Source organism: Hemicordylus capensis, chromosome 12 (genome assembly GCF_027244095.1).
Source record: "Hemicordylus capensis ecotype Gifberg chromosome 12, rHemCap1.1.pri, whole genome shotgun sequence".
Lineage (NCBI taxonomy): Eukaryota > Metazoa > Chordata > Lepidosauria > Squamata > Cordylidae > Hemicordylus > Hemicordylus capensis.
The window spans coordinates 9834572-9858433 of NC_069668.1; the positions used below are offsets into that span (position 1 = coordinate 9834572).

At 46.1% G+C, this 23862-nt stretch overlaps 2 protein-coding genes across 17 annotated transcripts in view; one reads left to right on the plus strand and one right to left on the minus strand.

The window, feature by feature from the left end:
* Positions 1-9476, plus strand: part of TRPV3 (transient receptor potential cation channel subfamily V member 3) — a 32792-nt gene extending 23316 nt beyond the window's left edge. The window contains exons 11-19 of the mRNA XM_053274764.1: positions 43-201; positions 1568-1669; positions 2856-2929; positions 3644-3809; positions 4601-4667; positions 5446-5717; positions 6675-6787; positions 7275-7345; positions 7766-9476. Coding sequence (XP_053130739.1) covers positions 43-201; positions 1568-1669; positions 2856-2929; positions 3644-3809; positions 4601-4667; positions 5446-5717; positions 6675-6787; positions 7275-7345; positions 7766-7860 — 1119 coding nt within the window. The 3' untranslated portion in view covers positions 7861-9476. The remainder of the gene's footprint in view (positions 1-42; positions 202-1567; positions 1670-2855; positions 2930-3643; positions 3810-4600; positions 4668-5445; positions 5718-6674; positions 6788-7274; positions 7346-7765) is intronic.
* The window catches only part of ASPA (aspartoacylase), a 41708-nt gene continuing 20371 nt past the window's right edge, over positions 2526-23862 (minus strand). For 7 of the 16 annotated variants that reach the window (XM_053274748.1, XM_053274750.1, XM_053274752.1 and 4 more), the window contains 8 exons: positions 23325-23503; positions 20300-20562; positions 16792-16987; positions 16121-16214; positions 13993-14100; positions 13224-13333; positions 12613-12762; positions 9767-10255 (listed from right to left, as the gene is read on the minus strand). In XM_053274748.1, the coding sequence (XP_053130723.1) occupies positions 10196-10255; positions 12613-12762; positions 13224-13333; positions 13993-14100; positions 16121-16214; positions 16792-16987; positions 20300-20538 (957 nt within the window). In that variant the 5' untranslated portion in view covers positions 20539-20562; positions 23325-23503 and the 3' untranslated portion in view covers positions 9767-10195. The other 9 variants (XR_008311771.1, XM_053274751.1, XM_053274759.1 and 6 more) reach the window with 9 other exon arrangements.

The following is a 23862-nucleotide window of genomic DNA, read 5'->3' on the forward strand; positions in this document are numbered from 1 at the left end:
GGCCGCAGCTCAGACCTGTTGACCGGATGTTCTCTCCCGCAGAACCGCCATGAAATGTTGGCTTTGGAGCCTCTGCACTCCCTCCTGCGGATGAAGTGGAAGCGATTCGCCCAACATGTCTTCTTTCTGTCCTGTTGCTTATACTTTGTGTACAACGCCATCTTGACGTCGGTCTCCTACTACAGGCCTCACGCCGAGAAGGTAAGCAGAGTTCCTAGGCCCCGCCTGGCGGCTTCCCCAAAAGCAGAAACCTTTGACTGCAGATTAGCTAGCACCTCAACCCGGAGCTTTTGAGGGATGGTGCCCTCCAGCCATAGCTAACACTCCCCAGTTTGGCACCTGTTGGCTCTTTTCCTCACCTGGAATGGCCAAAGATCCCAGGTCCAACCCCTGGCGAGCTGCTGCCAGTCAGTGGGCAGGATTTATTCTAATGTGCCGCTGGACACGTGCTGTGCAGCGTGGAAAATCTCTGTGCAGTGGAAACTCGGTTTTTGTGCAGCTGGGGGTTTAATGAGGAACAGAGTCGTAGAAACAGGAGGAGGGGAAAGTCTCCGTTCTCAACTGGGCACTTTCCAGATCCAACCCCTACAACAGTGTCACTACGGATCTGCTCAGTGTGCTTCCGTACTTCCTGTGTTGTGACACCGCAGTCCCTGCGCTGGCAGCAAGGGGCCGTTCACATTTCCGATGCCGCCTTTCGGACTTTGTCTTTGCGATATCATGCGACGATGTTTGCATGGGCATCACAAAAAATGTAGCTGTGTTCTCCCATTGTAGGAGTTTTGAGATTCTGGGGATTGTGTTCAATACGACCCTGCCAAGCCAAAGCATTTGCCCCTGTTGAAGTGTGTAATCTGGAAAGCACCCTGTGGTTCAAGAAGGGAGATAAGCTCATCTCTTCTTTGCAAGGCCCCTTCCTCCTCCCTCCTCTTATTTTCTTATCCTCCCTCTCTGCCTCTTTCTCTCAAGTCTTCCATTCATTTTCATTTTCTCTTCCCTCTGTAACATTTTTTCTTGGGAGGTGTTCACAGATCGGGGATGAGGAGGGCTCCGTTGGCTGCTTATGCAGTTGTGGGGGAAAGCTCCACACTGAGCTTGCTGGATAGAGCAAGGGTCAGTAGCAGGCAGCTTCCTACGTTCATCAGGAGCATTCAGAGCTCAGTGGACTGGGAAAGACTCCTGCCTGAAAACTTGGGAGAGCCGCTGCCTGACATGCCTCCCTGAAATTCTGGGTTTCATCTGGATTTTAAGCATCTCACCCAGATTGCTTAGCCCACCCAGATTTCAGATTTCATTTTAAAGAAAAGAAAAGAAAGCTAAGCTCTAGCCCTTGTAAAAGCAGAGTTCTGGAGCAAAACCTGCAGTCACTCTTCTGCTCAAAGATTATTTTCAAGCTGATTTACATAACCTGCAAATTAGGCACTCGGATTTGGAAAGCCAGAATATGGCAACCCTGTGCAGCTGCCAGTCAGTGTGGACAGCACTGAGCCAGGTAGACCAGACTCAGCAGTCGGCAGCTTCCGATGTTCCTAGGTAACCATCCTCTCTGGTTCTTTTGTGTTTCCAGCCTCCACCCTTCCCTTTAGCTTCCACAGATGACCTGAGCTGGCTGCATTTGACGGGCCAAGTGACCGTGATGCTGGGGGCCATATTTATCGCCATAAAAGAGGTGAGAGTCCAAATCAGAGCACACTGCTGGGTTTTTTGTTTTTTGTTTTGCAAGCAAAAGAGAGCACCCAGAGAGTTGTGCCTTCTGGGGCTCTGATGTGAGCCCGTGGATTTGCTTCCTGGTGCCAACACATGCTCTTTACTCATGCGCTACTTGTCTGTCTGTAAGTAAAGCCATCGTTAGTCAAACGGCAGCAGCCTGTAGCATGTGGGGAGAGGGAGAACACTGTCTCTCTGTGCTGCCTTCCTGCAGAAAAGCCCTTCCCAAAAGTGGCTGTGTTTGCCCCTGGAGAGCAAATTTGCCTCTCCCTTGTGTGCGTCCTTGCTTTTTCCTTTTTATAAGAACCTAAGAACAGCCCCCAGTGAATGGTTCAGGGCTCTGAATCTCGTCAGCCACCTCCCTCTTCCATAACCTCTGCTTCCACTTTCAGAGGAGCTGTATTATAATACCAGCACAGTGTACCATTGCTCAGGCTTCTGTGGCTCTACCCACTGTATATCTGTCCATGCGGGGGGGGGGCGTTGTCAGGGTCCCTGGATACACAATGATATTTGTAGCATCCTCATAAGTCTCCTTGCCAAGTTTGGTCCCGATAACTCAAAGGGTGTGCGAATATATAGCCCTGTCGTTTACTCTATTTCCTTTCCATTATCGATTTTAGTTTGCAATTTTCAATGTAATTTTTGATTGTGATTTTTAATGTCACCTTATTTACATGTCATTGTACACCGCCGGGAGTCTTTGGAGTGGGCGGTATATTAAATGCATCTAAGAAATAGGTATATAAATAAATAAAGGGGACAGACACACAGTCAACTTTTATTTATATAGATTCGAGACTTTAGCATATGTAGTTGTTCTTGTGGAGGGGTTGTGATTGAGTGTACTGATCAAAAGAGGTCATCATGTGTTGTGTTCCATCTGATCGTAAAACGCTTGGTAGGAGTGTCTCTTTAGGGACTGATTGATTGATTGATTAAGTGCCATCAGGTCGGTGTTGACTCGTAAGGACCACGGAGATAGATTCTCTCCAGGAGGAACTATCTTCAACTTGGTGTCTCTTTAGAGAAGTCGTATCTAAACATAATAAATAAAACTTGCTGCAAAACTGATAGCAGCCTACTATTACAGTGCACAGTTATGAGATTTGTCTTTCTCTCTCTGTTCTGGATATTTCTGCCCACAGAGCGTTGCCATTTTCCTGCTCAGACCTTCCGATCTTCAATCAATCCTGTCCGATGCCTGGTACCATTTTGCATTGTAAGTCCAGATGAGGACAGTCCTGCAATAAGAATCTGACTCTGAATGCAAGCTAGAAATACCAGTATCCGTGTGATTGAAGGCCAGGTGCATTTTTTGACACCCGAGGGAAGGATTCTCTGAGCTATAAAATACATAGCATCTGCTTTTTTTGGCCACTTCGTTATTGTTTCTACTTGTACTAGCCTCTCTTTGCAACACAGACTTCCCACCCCCTCTTCATTATGCAGTATAGAAACGTGCAGTGGAGTGTTCATTCTGGTGAAAGAGTTGGCTTAGGCTGAGAGAGAGAGAGAGAAGGGACTGGCCCAGAGTCACCCAACGAGTTTCATGGCCGAACGGGGACTTGAACTCGGGTCTCGCCAGTCCTAGTCCAACCCTCTAACAGGATAAGGCAGTAATATGTGGCTCTCCAGCTGTTGGAGGGCTCCAACCCCCATTGTCAGTTTTTATTCAGGCTTTTGGCCAATGAGCTCTCCCTCACGCTTTTTAAACCATTGGCCATAGTCTGTTGGTATTGAATTGTGTTTATCTTGTTGTTGACCCTCCCTGGCAGCATCGCCAAGATAAGGACCCCTGCCTCCAACTTTGGAGGTCAGTGTAGACGATACAGGCCTAGATGGACCAAGGGTCTGACTCAGTAGGAGGCAGCTTCCTAGGCGCCAGAGTTCTAGCGGCCTGCTCACACGATCACTTCTGTGTCCTGCTTTACAGTTTCATCCAAGCAGCGCTGGTGATCTTCTCCGTCTGCCTGTACCTGTTTTCCTACAAAGAGCATCTGCCCTGTCTTGTCCTAGCCATGTCCCTGGGGTGGACCAACATGCTGTATTTCACCAGGGGGCTGCAGTCGATGGGAATCTACAGCGTGATGATTCAACAGGCAAGTATGCCCTCTTGAGTGCCACTGACTGTGGTCTTGACTGCCGCCCTCAAAACTGCCAGGCCGGTGGAAGGCCAGTCCCCTGGAATGCATCCAGCAGCACAGTGCTGCATTTTGGACTCCAGCTCCCATGACGTCATCCCCTAAGAACCTAGGCAGCTGCCATATACGGAGTCAGACTCTTGGTCCATCTAGCTCAGTGTTGACTACCCAGACTGGCAGCAGCTTCTCCAAGGTTGCAGGCAGGAGTCTCTCTCCCAGCCCTATCTCATTGAAGATGCTGCCAGGGAGGGATTTTGGAACCTGGATGCTCTTCCCAGAGTGGCCCCATTATCTCCTAAGGGGAATACCTTACAGTGTTCGCAATTCTGTCTCTCAAGGGGGCAGATTGTGCTTGCGGCCACCAGACCAGCTCTCCTCCTGCCCAGCCATATTGGTTCACGGGGATGTTGGGAGCTGCTGTCCAGCATCTGCAGGAGGGCCAAAGTCGTTCAGCTCTGGTCTCTCCCACAGCTTGAGAAATGGTTCAGAAGAGGGCAGCCAAGATGGGAAGGGGCCTGGAGACCAAATCCTGTGAAGGAGCTGCACACGGTTAGCCTGGAGACGGGAAGGCTAGGGGGAGATATAAGAGCTGCCTTCCAATCTCTGAAGGGCTGCCCCATAGAAGGAGAAGTGGACTTGTCCTTGCTTGCTCCAGAGGGCAGGGTTAGGATGTAGGCAGAGTTATCACCCTGCCAATAGGACGTGGTTGGAGCATCGGCACTACAACCACTTTGTCTCTTCTTCCATAGGTCATCTTGCATGATGTGATCAAGTTCTTAGTTGTCTATCTCGTATTTCTTCTCGGATTCGGCGTAGGTAAGCATGCCTTAGCCTTTCTTCACAGAAGTGCTGGGATTGTTGTGAAAACATTTTATCATAGTCAGGAGGCACCCTCTAAGATTCGCTACAGTAGGACTGGCCCACCACGCCAAACGCAACCCACCCTTCTTCAGACCGGATGTTCAAAACAAAACCTGAAAGGGAAAAGATATTTCTGGGAGAGGTTGTAGGTGTCTTTCTGCGGTTCGTCTCGGCTTTAAAGACGATGCGGAGGAAGCTCTCGCAGAATTGGATTAGTGGGCACTATAATTTGTACAAAGATCCACTTTGATATCTGTTGCTATGCAAGAACAGCTGTCTCCCTTTAGGGAATCCCATCCACACACTGACCCACCTGCCATAGTCCATATGGGGTAAATGCACCCAAGCTTCCCCGTAGCGGCATATTGTAGGGTAAGACGGGTAAGATGAGGCCAGAGCCAGCTTCAGGAAGTCATTGGTTAACTGCTATCCACAGAAACCCTCTTGTCTGGGTGGGTCCTGAAGGAATGGCTCCATCATCACTGCTTGCAGGCCCAACCCTGGGCCTTCAGCAGCTGTCCCCGGATGCTGGCTGTGGGTAGGTTGAACATGGTGTCCTTTAGGAGGACTTGTCCACCATTTTGGGGCTTAGAAAGGAAGCTGTAATCAGCTTCCAGGGAAACCAAGATTCCTCAGAATCGTCTTGGAAAACCACCGAGATAAAGGATGTTCTGCAAATGTGCAATATTAGACTGAAATCTGTGTCTCTCTTTCTCTCTCTCGTTGAACACAGCTCTTGCTGCCTTGATTGAATCCTGTCCTGAGGACAGTATGTGCAGCAACTATACCATTCTAGGGTATGTGGAGATTGAGCTCTTCAAGCTCACCTTGGGCCTGGGAGACCTGGAGATCAACAAGAACGCAAAATACCCGGTGCTGTACCTTCTCCTCCTCATCTCCTACGTGGTCCTCACCTTCGTCCTCCTCCTCAACATGTTGATCGCGTTGATGGGAGAGACGGTGGAGGACATCTCCAAAGAGAGCGAGCACATCTGGAGGCTACAGGTTTGTGTGGTGGCTCTTTTCTAGCATTTTGGGTGGTGGTGATGGGCAGCAGGGATTTGTTTCAACGTGCAAGCAGACACACAAAAGGGCAGCTCCAGAATTACAAAGCAGGGCAGCTCTGAAGGAACATGAGTGCAGTTCAGAAATCCAAGCCATGCAAGCCTATTGTCTTGTGTGTCACATCAGGGCCGCACAACTTCAGCCCTCCAGCTCCCATCATCTCCAGCCCCAGTGGCCAGTAGGGATGATGGGAGTTGTAGTGCAACAGCAGCTTTGCAACCCTGTCTCTGAGGACATAAAAAGCGACTGATCGCAATGAGAAAAGTCAGGGGCATAGTCCAGACTCCTGGAATGCAGATCCTGAGCAGGTGGGCCCATTTCTCCTCCCCCTGCCAAAGACGCTGCCCGCAGGCTCCACCGCTAGGCCCCTCACCAGCAATAAATAAAACAGTCTTCCGCAATAGTGCAATCCAATCTTAGCCCTGAGGATTTTCTCCTGCTCCTTGGAGGCTTCTGAAGCTCCCGGAATGTGACCAGGCCACAAAGGAGATGTGCACTCAGGAGGGAATTTAGTCAGACTGCCGCCTGTCGGGTCTCCCGACTATCGCTTGTGGAATCCATTTCAGTAGTTCCGCTACAGGGAGTCTGATATGTCTGTCGGAACTATCCGGCTGCACAGGTCTACGTTACGCACGCAAAACTCCCCTCCTCTGCCATTGTGCAGTTCTGAATTTTTCTTTTTAGAAGCCCTGAAAGGCAGGTGAGCAAACTCTGAAGTCACGAGTGCCTCTAGACCGGCTGGGGACTCTTGGCATAAGCCCTGGTTTTTCACAGCTGCCCTTCTTCACATTAGCCGTGCCGACGTGCCCATCAGTCAGAGGCCAGCACTGGCCGAGAGAAGACTCTTGAAAGCCTCTCTCTGTAACATCACCCTTCTCTTATTGTCATTGCCCTTAGAGAGCAAGGACCATTGTGGAAACAGAAAAGCTTTTACCCCGGTGCCTGAGGAGAAAATTCCAGCTGGGAGAATGGTGCAAAGTGGCTGACAATGATACGAGATTATGTTTAAGGTAATTAACATCCAGCAATTGATGATGCCGTAGCACCTTGTTAACTGTGCATGAGTGGAGACAATTGGACACAGCTGCGGTTATCTCCCTGATTTTCCCCAGTTGCCTCATTCATGTGAACTGCTACATGTAGAGGAAATGCCTCTTGTTACCCTGGATATCTATTTTAAGTGCTTTCCCCCTCTTGTACCACTGCTGTGACTGTTCATTTTAAAATGATCAGCAAGCCATCTTCGTGTATAAGATTATTTAAAAATTCAGACATGGCCCCGGCCACAGGCCGAATTCCAGCCACGTGTTTCTCACGTCTAAGAAGTGAAACAGCTCCATACAGTGGGCTTTCAAACATACATCATTTTTGTGCGCTGCTTAAAAACATGCATTGTTCCGATGAATTCCAAGAGGTGATTAAGAAGCCAAATACTGTGTTCCTCTGATGTTTGTTGATAAAGCATATTGTGATGGAATTTTTGTACTCTGTAACCAGGATTAATGAAGTCAAATGGACGGAATGGAAAACCCACGTTGCCTTTATCAATGAAGATCCAGGCCCAACAGGTACCCTTGATTTAACAGCATCAAGTTTTAAGTAATTTTTTTAAAGTGCTGTGGTCCTTTTATTCATAAGAGTATTATGCACACTCTAATTAGCTGTTGCAGGCACTGGAGATCAAACGCACACACTCACCTTGAACATTTTGTGTGTGTGCTGTGGGGGGGGGGGCATAGAGTTACAGTGAGGTTGGTTGGTTGGTTTTAGCATCTTTATGGAATTGGGAAAGTGCTCTTGACAAAGGATTTTTATCCCAAACAGATTTGGCCTGTTAAGACAACCTCAAGGCCTCTGAGGGTCCGCTCTATTTTTTTTGTCCCCTTAGCGGTGCTCCACCTTTCTCTTTTGCAGTAAAAATAAATAAATCTAAGTTTTAATGAGAAAAGTTTAAGCAACACTTATGGTATTTTCACTATTATTTTTAGATCACAACAGCATGCAGGATGCATCCAGAAGTAACAGCAAAATCACTCTGAATACATATGAAGAAATCGAGGACTTGCCTGAAACCTCCGTTTAAGCTGTGCACGGGATTCGAGAGCATGTGTGCCGCCTGCTGTTGTTGCCGCAGCAACCAGCAACCAGGATCTCCAGCTTCTTTGTCCAGCAGGGCCACAGTGGTCCTCAAGCACAGAGGAGGGATTTGGCTGTTGCCAGAAAGCGGAAGGATCAGGGGAACCGATGCAGGAAGGAAGGAAGGAGTCCTGAAGACAGCCCCACTTTGCGAGGGCAGGCCAAGGAACATAAGCACAGCCTGGCTGCTGGATCAGGCCCACATCTATCGACTCCAGCATCCTGTTTCACACAGTGGTCCACCGGAGGCCTCTCGGAAGCATCCATAAGACCTTGGACAGTAGAACTTAATCAGTGGGAACTGGAACTTGACCAGCCCAACAGTAGAACAGTAGCGTTTGAACCTTGTGACCGGTCTAAGCCAGGGCTGCTCAACTGTGGCCCTCCTGCAGACGTTGGTCTACAACAGTATTTCTCAACCTTTTTGGAGTCAAGGACCGCTAAATTCTTTGTGCAGAGTTTCAAGTCAATGCCCCATTGACCCAATGCCCCATTGACCCATTGGGTCAAAAGTTTGAAGAGTCAATAGTTCGAAAGTGAACTTTCCTAAAGGGCTCACACTCTAAAAAGATACGTAGGTTGGGTACCAGGAACAGCCCCCCCCCCCGAGGGATTTTGTGCTGGGGCTGGATAGGGCCAGTTGCTCCCCACTTTCAATCAAGAGAATCATCACTACTTTTAAAGAGGTGTCTCTTAACGTGTGGTTAAGAAACCTGACCACGACTTCTGTGCTTCATTCTACTGGACAACTAGAAATAATCTGTGCCTTTTCTGTCACTATAACCAACTCCCACCCCCAAATCACTTATGGTGCTTCCTTGCTGAAGGAAACCGCATGTCTAAATGTTTTTAAGGCCGTTCTTAACACTTTGCTACGTTTGCCAACCTGCATAGCCCTAACCCTTCTGTGTCCTCAGGAAGAATGAAGTTATATAAGAAGGAAACACATTTCAGACGTGAAGTGAAGCCACACTATGAAGTGTTCAACACTGACCACTCTGGGAACAGTTTCTCCTCCTGCCCCTGATCCTGCACACAGAGACCTGCTTGCCCGGGCAAGTGTGAGTGGCAGATGACAGGCCTGCAGAGGAGATGGCCACAGGAAGCCATGGCTACCTCTTCTCCTGTTTCCAGGGGAGTGCTTAAAAGGCAACTAACTTAGCCTGTGAAAGAAAACAATGTGATTTATCTCATGTATATAAACAAAGGGAAATATTCTGACTCTGTGAATGTATTTATTCAGTCATTCTTGAAGAATGTGCCTTAATCCTCATGGATTCCAACTGAATGTTTTATTGTTGTTTTTAACCTGTTGTTTTAAGAGACATTTGTATGGTAACCAGAAGTGCTTTAGATTATTTTGTTTACAGTTACCGACACTGGGGCAACAATGGCCCAGAAAACCTTTGAAGACTCTTGCAGCTGAGGAACAAAGATGCTATTTATGTGGTGCCATGGTTATGCTGAACATTATGACTTCTGTTTAAACAAGTGTCCTATTCAATGTTTTTCAAAAATATTTATTGCAAATCAGAGAAGTAAAATGGGTACTTTTTGATAAAACGTGTATCTCACTGATCTTTTTATTCTCTTGCCTTGTTCTTGGAATTACAGCACAGCACCAATAAAGAGTGCTGTTTGGTCACAAAGAAATAACAGTCTTAAATAGCAAGGAAAGGACCACTGAACCCTGGTCTGTTTGCAGATCCCAGACTTTAAAGTCTCTGACAGGCTGTCTAAATTCTACTTACAAGTGTGTGACAGGTTGAAATTCTGAGAAGAGAAGCTTTCCCCATCAGTGCAGAAAGAGATTCCCTGATTAGTACAAAATTTTTTTTAAACCTACAATGAAAAACATGGTAAGAGGTTTAATTCACTCTTTCTCCCTTTTCAGGAATGACAACAAAATATCTCACTTTTCAGATGTTTAGTATGGAACTACTTAAATACAAAACGTATTGCCTTGTCATTAAAAAAAATTAAGATATAGTTTTTGCATTTAATCTTTGTAGAAAACACACTCCTCTAATAACACTTGCAATTTTGACAGTGCACACTGTCTTCAAGTGCTTAAGAGTGCTTAATCAATATTCCTTGCAATTCAAAAGAAGTTCTGGATTGTGTGTTCTGGCCATTCTGACTTACAGTGGCTAGAGAGAGAATTTGAAAGGGCCGAGACACAGCAGATTTGGCCCTTTCATTAACAGTTAATTGAGAAGAAATCTTTCAGCTCTGAGAGACACAGACTCGGATGCCTTCCGCACTTAATGTTTCTTTTACCGTTATGATGAAAGCTTGATTCTTCTCATAGCAAGAGGAGGAATCAGGCTCCTTTGGTGGTGCTGTGGAAAGGGGAAGTGGTCAGGTCAACCCTCCTGGGAGCGGTGGATAGTACAATGGGTCGAAGGGTGGATGGGACATAGGTACAAAGAGACAAAGATGCAATGGGTCAATGGGTGGAAGGGTGGATGGGACAAAGTTACAAAGAGTCAAAGGGGCAATGTTACAAAGATACAAAGGGGCAATGTTACAAAGATACAAAGGGGCACTGTTACAAAGTGACAAAGTTACAAAAATACAAAGTGACAAAGAGACAAAAATACAGAGAGACAAAGGGGCAATGGGTGGATGGGACAAAGTTACAAAGAGACAAAAATACAAAGTGACAAATATACAAAGTGGCAATGTTACAAGGGGGCAATGTTACAAAGTATCAAAGATACAATGGGGCAATGTTACAAAGATACAAGGGGGCAATGGGGCAATGTTACAAAGATACAAAGGGGCAATGGGGCACTGTTACAAAGATACAAAGGGGCAATGGGGCACTGTTACAAAGATACAAAGGGGCAATGGGGCAATGGGGCACTGTTACAAAGATACAAAGGGGCAATGGGGCAATGGGGCACTGTTACAAAGATACAAAGGGGCAATGGGGCACTGTTACAAAGATACAAAGGGGCAATGGGGCACTGTTACAATGGGGCAATGGGGCAATGTTACAAAGATACAAAGGGGCAATGGGGCACTGTTACAAAGATACAAAGGGGCAATGTTACAAAGGGGCAATGGGGCAATGGGGCAATGGTACAAAGTGTCAAAGATACAATGGGGCAATGTTACAAAGTGACAAAAATACAAAGTGACAAAGTTACAAAGAGACAAAAATACAAAGATACAAAGATACAAAGTGACAAAGAGTCAAAGATGCAATGGGTAGATGGGACAAAGTTACAAAGAGACAAAGTTATAGAGAGTCAAAGGTACGAAGAGACAAAGTTACAAAGATACAAAGTGACAAAGTTATAAAGAGACAAAGATGCAATGGGTGGATGGGACAAAGGTACAAAGGTACAAAGAGACAAAGATGCAATGGGTGGATGGGACAAAGGTACAAAGAGACAAAGTTACAAAGAGACAAAGGGTGGATGGGACAAAGTTACAAAGAGACAAAGTTACAAAGAGACAAAGAGTCAAAGATGCAATGGGTCAATGGGTGGAAGGGTGGATGGGACAAAGGTACAAAGAGTCAAAGAGACAAAGTTACAAAGAGACAAAAATACAAAGTGACAAAGTTACAAAGAGTCAAAGGTACAAAGAGACAAAGTTATAAAGAGACAAAGATGCAATGGGTGGATGGGACAAAGGTACAAAGGTACAAAGAGACAAAGATGCAATGGGTGGATGGGACAAAGGTACAAAGAGACAAAGTTACAAAGAGACAAAGGGTGGATGGGACAAAGGTACAAAGAGACAAAGTTATAGAGAGTCAAAGGTACAAAGAGTCAAAGTTACAAAGAGACAAAGTTACAAAGAGACAAAGAGTCAAAGATGCAATGGGTCAATGGGTGGAAGGGTGGATGGGACAAAGGTACAAAGAGTCAAAGTGACAAAGTTACAAAGAGACAAAAATACAAAGTGACAAAGTTACAAAGAGTCAAAGGTACAAAGAGACAAAGTTATAAAGAGACAAAGATGCAATGGGTGGATGGGACAAAGGTACAAAGATACAAAGAGTCAAAGTTACAAAGAGACAAAGGGGCAATGGGACAAAGGTACAAAGAGACAAAGATGCAATGGGTCAATGGGTGGATGGGACAAAGGTACAAAGAGTCAAAGTTACAAAGAGACAAAGATGCAATGGGTGGATGGGACAAAGGTACAAAGAGACAAAGGTACAAAGAGTCAAAGGTACAAAGTGACAAAGATACAAAGAGTCAAAGTTACAAAGATACAAAGTGACAAAGATACAAAGAGACAAAGGGGCAATGGGTGGATGGGACAAAGGTACAAAGAGTCAAAGGTACAACGAGACAAAGGTACAATGGGTGGAAGGGTGGAAGGGTCAAAGGGTGGATAGGTGGATGGATTGAAGGGTGGATAGTACAATGGGTCAACTGTACAAAGGGACAATGGGACAAAGGTACAAAGGTTCGAAGGGTGGATGGGTGGGTGGAAGGGTGGATGGTGCTTAAGAGTGCTTAAGAGTATATTCCTTAATACTCAATATTCCTTGCAATTAAAAAGGAGTTCTGGATTGTGTGCTCTGTCCATTCTGACTTACAGAGGCCAGAGAGAGAATTTGAAAGGGCCGAGACACAGCAGATTCGGCCCTTTCATTAACAGTTAATTGAGAAGAAATCTTTCAGCTCTGAGAGACACAGACTCGGATGCCTTCTGCACTTAATGTTTCTTTTACCGTTTTGATGAAAGCTTGATTCTTCTCATAATAAGCAGCCTCATTAACAAAGGTTGGATACACTGTGTGGTCCCCTTCATACAGAATTGTCTTCCCTTCTAGAGTCAAAAACATGGGGTCGCCAGGTCTGAGGGGTTGCCAGTCCTTATCCTTGTGGGACAGAAACAGCACAACACACGACGTTTTTGTTACAGCCTATCCTGATCATTTGCATTCACATTTGCATCCACTGTTCTAGCCAATATGTATCCATCATAGTTAACAGCGAAAAGGGAAGTGGGGGAAGGGAATTTGAGTGGGGGAAGGGTGCGGTGGCGTGCGTGCGTGTGTGTGTGTGTGTGTGTGTGTATGTATACATACAAGCCTGCAAGACACTCTCAGTGCTGGTTACATCCAGACTGTACGGGTATGAATAGCTTTTAACACTCATATCCAGGGAGCAAGATCTGAGCACAAAATAAGTGTGTGCTCCCATCCTGAAGGGAATCAGAAAGTTCTTGCAAAGAAGAGTATTCAGCCTGCAAACATCAATACCCTGCCTTACTGCTATTCAGAGCCAGGGCAAGATCTATGCAACTATAGCATATGAAGAAAAAAAGATAAATTTTTACCTGCAGATTAGGGTGGACAACAGCCGTAATCTCATTATTTTTGTTTCTGGGGTAATCAACTTTCTCCATTATTTTGTAAGCCTCAATGGTACAGGGTGGGAAACCTTTTCCTAGGGGAAAAAAGTTTCCATATATGTCAAAAAGCACCCTGCCTAAAGAAAAACATGAAAATGTTTGTGCTTGAAGCTATTGCGTTGCTAACTAATTGAATTAGTTAATCCTGTAATTAGATCTAGTAACAAGAAAACGGTTCTCCCTATAATGCCTCTGTTTGGAAGGTTGGAGCAATGGCCTAGTTATTCAGTGATGCATGAACTCCGAACTAAATTTTATCAGGACAGCTAAAATCGGGGATCTCAATCACTGTATACAATGCGTGAAATATATTCTGCATAAGACGCAGTGTATAAAAATCTCCCTTTTGTCAGCATCTTATGAAGTTTAGGAGTGACAGTTATCAGATGCCATCAGATCATACCTTCAGAAAGAAGGATAAGCTATGGGCAGAGAACTAGGGGTGTCACAGCAAGGAAAAAATTAGAAAACAGTAACAATGCAGCAATTTTTCAAACACAACATTGTGCGAGTCCTTAAAAAAGAATTGCTTTTAAAACACTTGAGCCACAAATAAAACCAACGAGGCAGTATGGAACTCGTGCTCAATAATATTCATTAGCATTAAGGAGATTCTGCTAAGGCATGTAGTACTTACTATCCTCCACCAGCAAATTTAGCAAAGGGCTTGCTTAATGATCAAGAAATGCTGCACCTGTATTAAAAAGGTGGACGAAGTCAAGGCCGTGTTTGATGATCTTCCTCATTCTGTCCAAAATGTCAGCTCTAAGGACTCCCTGGGGTTGAGGGCCGACTTCCACACCTGCAAAGGAAGAAAAGGAATATCAGGGTCTTTCCTCCTTATGACAACCGTCAATATCACGCCCTTCTACTGTTGGAGGGCGCCAGTTAGTCAAACTTCTCCTCCATACATGGCACTAATATTCCAAGCCATTCTGCATCTTCTCGCTGCTCAATCTTCTTGGTCACTTTACAGAGGTGTTGCTTCTCTGCGTGACTCATAGCAACATCAGAAGATGCCTCATACCAAGTCGGACCATTGGTCCAATCACTCCCAACAGAACTGTACAAAAGAATTACCCTGCCTCAGGACACACACCTAGAACAGTGACTTGCACTTAGAATCAGGCCATTGGCTCATCTAGCTCAGTATGGTCTACTGAGTATGACTGGCAGTGGCTTTCCAAGACTTCAGGCAGGAGTCTCTCCCAGTCCCATAGGTAGCTATGTTGCCAGGGAGTGAACTAGGGACCTTCTGAAGCTCTTCTACTGAGCTACAGCCCCATCCCCTAAGGGGAATAGCTTACAGTGTACACATGTAGTGTCCCATCCAAATGCAAACCAAGGCAGACCCTGTATAGCAAATGGGACCATTCGTGCTCACTACCAAAGACTGGCTCTTAAAAGTTCCAGTGCAGATGGTCTTCATCTGCACAGCAGAGCATTAACCAGATGTGATTCAAGAAGCACATGAAACGTCTCTTTGTTAATATTTTTTAGCTTTAATGGAGTCAGGAAGGCTCCACTTTTCTTCTGTGGGCTCTTTATTAGATAAAAGTCTCCATTTCCAAGCTGCTTTTCTCCCCACAGGGCGCCAGATACATAGATCCAGTTTATTTTCCCCAGCAGGGCCAATTTTGATTCACAGATGGCTTTATGCCTTGGGGCATCCAAAGAGCGAATCTGCTTCCAGTCCACTTAGGAGCGGATTCGAGGCAGTTTAATTCGGGGGGATTAGATGGACCGTCCACAGACCCTTTTGTTGCTGTTAGTTTGACAGCTACAGTGGAGCAGAAGACGGCATGACAGGTTGCCAAAAGCTGGATCAAAGAGCAGAACGCTTAACCCTTGCCTTTGTGAGTGACTGCCTTCATCACCTCATGCCCCCCTCCCAACACACACACACACACACACACACACACACACACACACACACACACACAATGATTTAAGAGACAGGGAGGGAAATTTAAAGCAGAAATCGGAGCTTTGCTTTCTCTCTGTCATGAAGAAAACTGCAGGCTAATGGAACCAGCTCTGACAAAAAGGCTCAGGTTACATCCATTCTGCATATCTAAAGCCTATGTAAACTCTCCTTCACTGAGTTTTGAAAAACTCCGAATTACTGGTATGGTCACTCCACACATCAAAGGAGAAGCGGTGGGGCACAACAGATACCTCGGGGTCCCCCCCCCCCCGCGTCAAAATCCTCTGGAATTAGAGGATTTTTTAAAAGCCGGACACACTTTGGGCTAAGCCAGAATGTTAAGCCCTGATCCGAGGGGAAACAGCTGTCTGTACTGGTCCCTGGTAGCCCACAGGGACTTCGGGGGAAATACAGCTAATATGTGGATGGGCACACTCCATGCCAGAGGAGATTCGAAGTTAAAGCCCTTTGTGTAAAGCCTCCAACGGGGAGGATAAAAGCCCTGCTGGGTCAGGCTGAATGAAGGCCCATCGAAGCCCAGTGCCCAACCTCACATGGTGACCAACCAGGGGCATCAGGGAAGCCCACAAGAGTGTGGGGGGGGAGGGCATCCGGTTCCTCCCACTGGTGTCCCCGGGCATCATGTCCCCTCTGATCCTGAGGGAAGTATCAGCTATCCAGGCTAGTAGCCACTGATATCACATCTAGCTGGCCCTCAGATTGGCCTGCTAGAAGCAGAAGGATGTTTTTCTGGGAACATCTAATCTGCGTGACCCAATGACACACAATGTAGGCCTTTGCACCTTTGGGAGGCACCACTGCATATCCTTCAGCTCCGAGGACTGGACCTTGCCAACCACGTTCATAAAGGCAAATAAATTAATAAAACATTTACCCACTGGATGTTTCGAAACAGACCGGCTGGTTGCGTATTTCAGGTCAGGATGCTCAATGAGGAAGACAGGACAGCTCTCTGGGGCCAAAGCCGCCTGTGGAGAATAGGGTTGACCGTCCTTGTTATGCAAACGTGAACTAACAAAGGGCCATTGATGCGGCAGTTATTTATACATTGTCTTTCATATTCAGTGTGGATCTGACATGGGGGGCAGGGGGAGAGATCTTTAGAAAAGGTACAAAGCTGTATTGGTTGGTGTCCTTTCTCTTAGATGGCACCAGACATGCTCTATTGAATTTTGCTGCATGCTAATGTAAGTGAACATCATTTCAAATGTTAATTCCCCAAAAAGAGAAAATTAACGTAGCAGCATTCAAGCACCAAGTTGCCTTTAGGGCAGTTTTCAGGTTTTTCTCCTTAAAGTCTCATTTAGGTTATTTTTTTATGTAACTCCTGTACTGAAAAAGTCACCCCGCCAATTTCTTTCTACCTCTCTTCCATATTTAGCTTAGTTATACACCAATTTTCACAACTTCTCCACTACAGAGAGACCTTTGCAGGAGTATAAATAAATAAAGATTAATTCTCTCACATGTGCCCTCACAAAATTGGTATAGGAGTACAGTTTTACACATACACACCATTAAAAATAAAGAGTTAGAACTTTTTACCTTAATATAATGACACATCTGGATGATGAAGTCATCCCTGGAGTTTTCAAGTATGAGGGTGCCGCCCATATTAGCTGTCGTGTTGTGAAGGTCAAAAATAAGATCATAGGCTTCGGGGCCACCTTTTGGACCAAAGATTCGGTTTATTTCTTGCGCCCTTCTCACTTCATAAGGGGTTTCTTCACTACCTTCCTTGCTGCCGATAAAAGTACAGAAATATCATCAAACCATTTTGCATGCGTTTTCAGTTTAAGAAATTAGTTCTGTATTACGATCTAGGATCAGCTCAGTTTTAGAAGAATCTACTTTACATTTGTCTGTCATAAGAACATCAGAACAGCCCTGCTGGATCAGGCCCAAGGCCCATCTAGTCCAGTATCCTGTTCCACACAGTGGCCCACCAGATGCCATTGGAAGCCTACAGCAGGAGTTGAGGGCATGTCCTCCCTTCTGCTGCTGTTACTCCCCTGCAACTGGTACTCAGAGGCATCCTGCCTTTGAGGCTGGAGGTGGCCCTCTGACTAGTAGCAGTTGATAGACCTCTCCTCCATGAAGTTATCCAAACCCTCCATCTAGCTCAGTATTGTCTTCGCAGACTGGCAGCGGCTTCTCCAAGGCGGCAGGCAGGAATCTATCTCAGCCCTGTCTTGGAGATGATGACAGGAAAGGAACTTGGAACCTAGATGCTCTTCCCAGAGCAGCTCTATCCCTTAAGGTTAGGGTTGCCATGTCCCCCAGAATTTATGGTTGCCCCCGGATTTTGGCTCCTCCACCCGGCTGCTAAATTCCATCCGGATTTACACGGATTTCAAATGCGCTACCCAGATTGCCCGGATTTTACTCTGGAACTGATCACATGGGAGGGAAGAGAAGCAGAGGAAAGTATACAACGCTGTCAAATAAATAAATCAATAGCAAATTAGTTGCTGCATAATTTGCTTACTATGCAAATTAGGCCACCCGGATTTGGGGAGCTTGAATATGGCAACCCTACTTAAGGGGAATCTCTGACAGTGCTCACACATACAGTCTCCCATTCCTATGCAACCAGGACGGACCCTGCTTAGCTAAGGGGACAAGTTATGCTTGCTCCCACAAGACCAGCTCTCCAGGTAGCTGCAGTAATGTGAATCCTCCCTTCATAGGGACATAAGCAGCTGCCCTTATACTGTACCAAGTCAGACCCTTGCTCTCCCTAACTCAGGATTCTCTACACTGACTGGCAGCAGCTCTCCAAGGTGTCAGACAGGTGTCTCTCCCAGCCCTCCCTGGAGATGCTGCCAGGGAGTGAACTGGGGAGCTCCTTAATGCAAAACAGATGCTCTGCCACAGAGCTGCAGCCCCGTTCCCTAAGAGGAATATCTTATAACAGTGCTTGCATTTAGTCACCCATCCAAATGCAAACCATGGCTGACCCTGCTTAGCAAAGGGGAAATCCGTGCCTTCTACGGCAAGACAGCTCTCCTCCACAAGTTTAGCCACTACAGTACAATACACAGCACTACAGAGAGCTGGTCTTGTGGTAGCAAGCATGACTTGTCCCCTTAGTTAAGCAGGGTCCACCCCGGTTGCATTTGAATGGGAGACTAGAAGTGTGAGCCCTGGAAGATCTTCCCCTCTGGAGCCACTCTGGGAAGAGCAGGAGGTTTCAGGTTCCCTCCCTGGCTTCTCCAAGATAGGGCTGAGAAAGATTCCTGCCTGAAACCTTGGAGAAGCCGCTGCCAGTCTGTGTAGACAATCCTGAGCTAGATAGACCAATGGTCTGTCTCAGTATATGGCAGTTTCCTATGTTCCTAATAAAACTGCTTAACTAAGTGGTGATTCTGCATGCCTTCCCCTATGCCGGACTGTTTGCATGTAGGTCACATGGTATATTAACAGCTGAAGTCCTCCTTACACTGCACAGAGAGATCTATATTTAAACAGATTTGTATTTTTACTTTTGGCTAAATACTGAAGGCTATATACTGAAGCTGCCTGTGCAGTGACATTCAGAACAGTCCAACAAAGCTATCGCAGAGAAAGTTCACTTCGGGACACACCAGAAAAACGACGCTGGGAACTCATTTTACCAGCAGTACATTCATTTTGCAGACGCACAGCAAACCCTGCACAGATTCACATTAAACTTTTATGCAGGCAGTTACCCTTTCTTAAAGGATGAAAAATCTAATACACCTTTCTTAGTAAAGTTGTTCCCTCCTAACGTTCTGTGACTGCCTTGTAAAGATATGCAGGGTGTTTAATTGATAAAGGTCAGGATCCTAACACTGGGTTTAGGAGTGGTGCTCACGCACAAACAAGTTTGTGGCTTTGCTTTGAATGGCACACATAGAGACATACACAACACTGGCATAGGGCAAGCTGTTTCGGAAACTTTCCTCCGTTTCAACAGCGTGGCGTAGGCACAGCCTGCTGTCTGAGGAACACAGATCCAAAGAGTCCTTGAGTTCATGGAACTCGCTTCTTTTTTGGGATCAAAGTTAAAAGGAAGTTTCTTGCAAACATACACGAATCATTCCAGGGGCACAGACCACATGTGAAAACAGGTTTCTGCGTATCCTGCTGCACAAAATGGTTGGGATAAGGAGAGAAACCACAGCCAGCAATTTAATAATACATGTGGAAGCTTACCCTGTAAGGAATCCACCCAATGCACACAAAGGTTGTACACGAAACACTGTTTCTCTGTGTGTACAGCAAAGGCCAGGGGAGGATTAACGCATAGGCAAGAGAGTCACTTGCCTACGGTGGCAAATTCCAAGAGGTGGCAAATTTGGGGGGTCAGGCGCATGCACAGAGAGCCTCAAACTGGGCCAAAAATGGCTCAACCTGTCATTTGGGTGGCAGGCGGGCCCAGGGAAGGAGCTCTTGCCACCACCGCCACCTCCCCCATCTCGGTCTCCCCTCACCTCCACGAGTGCCGCCCCACCCTGACCCCCGCAAGCCAGAGCGGCAGATCCTTTTTGTCTACAGGCGGCAAAAAGCTTAATCTGCCCCGGCAAAGGCGGCCCAGATGTTGACTGTTCCTGGGGTTTGTCCAGCTCAGGCTCACAGGAGTGCATGAGAACATAGGAAGCTGCCTTCTATTGAGTCAGCCCTTTGGTTTATTTAGATGTTCTACCAATGACCTATTGCCCCATCCTCAAAATAGTGGTCATGGGAAGCTGCTGTATGCCGAATCTGACCCTTGGTCCACTTAGCTCAGGACTGTCTACACTGACTGGCAGCAGCTTCTCCAAGGGTTCAGGTAGCAGTGTTTCCCAGCCCGACTTCGGAATGAACGTGGGACTTTCTATATGCAAGCAGATGCGCTTCCCCTATAACCTACGGGAAATATCTTGCAGCAGGCAGTTGTCTCATATGCAGTCACCCATCCAAATGCAAACCAGGGAAGACCTTGCTTAGCAAAGGGGCAATTCATGCTCATGCCACATGACCAGCTCTCCTCCACAGTGCACATGTGCATATATGTGCTCACACAAACACACACAGGAGTTAAGCTTACCCCAGACTTGCAGCATCAAACACGCGATTCAGGTCACAGTCGATATACCGGCAACATTTCTCCACGGCTCTTGGATTCGCAAGGAAAGGCCTCGCCTCCAGCCCTGGTCTTTGAATCTCAGTTCCATCTTCCTGCCAGTATTTGACCAGAAATACCCCCGACAACTCATTGCCGTGAGTTCCTCCAAAGACAGCAACCCTTCGGACGGCAGCTTCTTGTACAGCCTGACAGGAAGTCATTCTAGAAAGTCACTTTAGTGACTGCTGCAAAAGAAAACAGAAAGGAGAGAGATTCACCCCCCGCCAGTTAGAAAACCAAACCCAGAAGTTTTAGATTGCTGTTTAACTCCTGCCATTCCTTGGATGTTAACTGGAAAAACAAGCGTTACCAGCTTTGCTTTTCTCTATATGGGTGTTCCTCATGAAACTCTCCTCCCTTCCAAGATCAGCCTCTTCTTCCTTTTTTCTATATTTGGATAGTAGTGTGTAGTAGGAACTAGCTTAAGAGACGTCCAGCTCTTACGCCTAGTATCCAGAGTGACAGGAGGTTCCCTCACTTAGAAGGAAGGGGGGAAGAAAGTGCTTTTAAATATTATGGTTAATTAACAATCCACAATCAACCGTCAGAAACAATGAGCCAATAAAATAAAGAGCCAGCGTGGTGTAGTGGTGAGAGTGCTGGACTAGGACCGGGGAGACCCGAGTTCAAATCCCCCTTCAGCCATGAAACTAGCTGGGTGACTCTGGGCCAGTCACTTCTCTCTCAGCCTAACCTACTTCACAGGGTTGTTGTGAGGAGAAACCTAAGTATGTAGTACACCGCTCTGGGCTCCTTGGAGGAAGAGCGGGATATAAAATGTAAAAATAAAATAAAATTAAAATAAAATAAAATAACGTATGAGTAAACAGAAAGAAGGTGCTTTTTATGGAATGCGTGTGCCGAAATACCAAAGATACAAACAACACCAAGTCAGGTAAGGAGAAGTTACTGTCCCTTCCACCACCCATGAGGAAATGGAGACGCGGACTTTCCTTTGACTTTCTCACTCCGCCTCTATCCGATTCCCACTTTGATCTGCATTTTATGGCAGCCAGGTAACACCAGCGCCTTTTTGTGGTAAACACAGCAAGGCAGTACACAATTTGGCTCTCTCTGCCATCCCGCAATATGGTGTGGTCAATCAATTGCATTTCCTTGGCATGTGCTCCTGAGTACACCTTCGCTACTTTATATTTTCCAATGAATAATAAAAAAAAAACACCCACACAGGACCGTCACGGAGCTGAGCAGCAGACGTTAGAAAATGAAAATGTTGATCTCCACTGCAATGAAAAGCTTCACCTGCTGACTTCTGAACAACCACCCGCTATTAAAAAAGGTGCCAGAAGAACTCAAGCCATTTCTTTCTGGTCTCTATGCAGTACATGGAGAGTCAACGACACAATAAAATGGCAATAAACTTACTCCGAAGTCAATTTCCTCCTAGTTTATTAAACTTTGAGGAATAAAAGGTATAACCACATGGGCTAATTCGAGCATAGGAATCGCCTGCTACTACCACATAAGCTCATGGATGTTGAGTTTCTAACTTCCATAGGCATTGTTATAGATTAGTGCAATGGGTCTCCTTGTAACATTTTGAGTTGGCAGGGGTTTTTTCTTTTCTTATTTTGATCAGAAGAAGAGCTCACAGAGGGAAATATGAGAACCCTTTCTCTCCCATGAACAGCAACATACTGGTGTGGAACACAGGAACACAGAACGCTGCCTTCTACTGAGTCAGACTGTTGGTCCATCTAGCTCAGTATGGTCTACTCTGACTGGCAGTGGCTCTCCAAGGTTTCAGGCAGGAGTCTCGCCTAGCCCTACCCAGAGATGCTGCCAGGGAGTGAATCTAGGACCTTCTGCATGCCAAGCAGATGCTTTACCACTGAGCTAATCTCCTAAGGGGCAATACCTTACAGTGCACCCATCCAAATGCAAACCATGGCAGATCCTGCTTAGCAAAGGAGACCGCTCATGCTGGCTACCACAAAACCTAGGAGTCACCTAATGGCGCAGCGGGGAAATGACTTGCCTAGCAAGCCAGAGGTTGCTGGTTCGAATCCTCACTGGTATGTTTCCCAGATGATGGGAAACACCTATATCGGGCAGCAGCGATCTAGGAAGATCTCATGCTGTGTGGGAGGAGGCAATGGTCAACCCCTCCTGTATTCTACCAAAGACAACCACAGGGCTCTGTGGGTGCCAGGAGTCGACAAGACCTGCTCTCCTACTCTAGTTCCAAGTGCAACAAGGAGTGGCTGAGCATAAGCAGGGGAGTATGAAAGACTTCTCTGTTTGCTATGCCACATCCCACAGATTCACAGAACTGCCACATGTCACTGCTTACAGAAGGATGGGATATTTATTAAGCTTTGCTTTCCTCCTATGACGGTTTATATAGCAGTGATTACCCAAAATATCACCTCAGCAAGACTGATCTGCAGAAAGGCATAAAACCAGAGAGGCCAGCACAGAGATGTAAAAGACATCTCAACTAACTCTGCCAGCAATCTATTCACACTATAAAACTTCATATCTGAATTGGGTATCTGAATTAACTGCGTATGCCAGCATTTTAACCCGAGTAGACACAGTTTATTTTAACTACATCGTCTCTGCTTTAAAAAATAATAATAATTAAAAAGCAGGCACATCGTTTGTAGAAAAATAACTGTAGTAAATAATTTATTAAGCAAGACAAGAGTAGTTATATTTTACACCAAAGTACTCTTTGTACTATCCTGTGCCCTCATTTCTCCAGGCTATTAATTAACATGCTGCCTGCGCACGTGAATCACACCAGTTGCAAAGGACGCTGCTCAGCGCTGCTTGGGAAAGTATACGGCATATTCTACGAGTCAACTGTGCCTGCATCGTGCCCACAAATATTCTCTTCTCTCCCTTTGCCAGGAGACCCAAAGGTCCGAAATTCCTTGCCGGAAGCTGGACAAACGGCAGGGCATTCTTTCAATCAGCTTACCTCACTCAGTCTGCGAGAGGTTGGTCTCTGGATAAAGAACTCTAACAGAACAGGCAGAGAGCATTTCCAGACACAGTTTAGGACGCAAGCCATCGAAGCAGCGTTCAACTCTTGGCGTGGGCTGACTTTTGCCAGGGAATGTTTAACTCCCACGGGCCAAGCACTTCTGACCAGGCCTCCTATAAGATTTTTAAAAAGATAGTTTTATTATTATCTTTGTTTATTTAATGGAAATATACCCACTCTTCACTAAAACTCAGTGCAGCTTACAATTGGAACGGAAAAGCAAAATTTTCAATAAAAAGTACTACAGATACCCGGTTGGAACATAGGAAGCTGCCATTTGCTGAGTCAGGCCCTTGGTCCATCTAGCTCAGTATTGTCTACCCAGACTGGCAGTGGCTTCTCCACGGCTACAGGCAGGAATCTCTCCCATCCCCTAAGGGTGGAGTGCTCACACATGTAGTCTCCCATTCAAATGCAACCAGGGCAGACCCTGCATAGCAAAGGGTGGCCTATTTTGCATTTTATGCAATAT